We start from the raw sequence: 810 nt of genomic DNA, 5'->3' as shown, positions 1-810 counted from the left end.
TCGCAGCGATTTCGTCCCCCGTGAGACCCGTGTGCCAGTAAAGTCTGGCCCATGCCCAAAGGCACCGGGGGGAACTGCAGGCTCCCACCCCCAGCATGCCTGGATGTCCCCCTCTGCTAAGAGGGGGCTGGGGAAGAGGAAGGGACCGTGTCTGGCAGGGAGAACTCTTTTCCCCTGCCTCCACGTTTAGGATCCTTTGATGTGGGCCAGGTACCCCTCTCCGTTCCTCTCCCTGCATCCGGGAGCCTCCAATCTAACTCCCGAGCCTCTCCTCCTGGGAAAGGGTCCCCAGTGTTTTCCTTTTGACTTAAGACCCGTGCTTAGAGGCACCCAGACCCCCTCTCCCCCGATGCTGCAGCCAGCTGACGCTCGCTCCTGCCTGCTCCCTGCAGCGCCCAGCAGCAGAGAACTTTCCAAGAGCCACATCCCGTGCTCCATGCACAGGGCAGACCCCAAGGCTGGGGATGAAGGATCATGATCCATTCCAGGAAGACTGCTAACGGTGCTGGCTACAAAGAGAGCGACCCACCTTTGGCTCCGCTTTTGTCTTTCTTCCTGCTGCTGCCCTGAAGGCCGGCGCTGGGCTGCTGAGCCTTCCCAGCCGGCCCGCCTCTTCCCGCCTGGCTTTCTCCCTCTGAACTCTCTCCAGGTGCAGGCTTTTCAGGTCCACGTTCCCTGAGCCCCGGCTGCTTGCTCCTGGCTCAGCAGGGCCGGGCGTTTCCGTGCTGGGATGCTGAGGAAGCGGGAGCTGCTGGCTGGGGGGGGTGGCTGTGGGTGGCGAAGGCTCGGGGGGCTCTTTCTTGCGGACGC

At 63.1% G+C, this 810-nt stretch overlaps 1 protein-coding gene across 1 annotated transcript in view; it reads right to left on the bottom strand.

Annotated features, from left to right (window-relative positions):
• Positions 1-810, bottom strand: part of IGHMBP2 (immunoglobulin mu binding protein 2) — a gene marked incomplete at its 5' end in the record, with an annotated part of 19,132 nt that overhangs the window by 2,661 nt on the left and 15,661 nt on the right. Inside the window, 2 exon segments of the mRNA XM_010148595.1 lie at positions 530-605; positions 608-733. Of these exon segments, the coding sequence (XP_010146897.1) occupies positions 530-605; positions 608-733 (202 nt within the window).

The sequence above is a fragment of the Eurypyga helias genome, unplaced genomic scaffold (assembly GCF_000690775.1).
Source record: "Eurypyga helias isolate BGI_N326 unplaced genomic scaffold, ASM69077v1 scaffold24263, whole genome shotgun sequence".
NCBI lineage: Eukaryota > Metazoa > Chordata > Aves > Eurypygiformes > Eurypygidae > Eurypyga > Eurypyga helias.
This window is presented reverse-complemented; position numbering and strand designations above follow the sequence as displayed.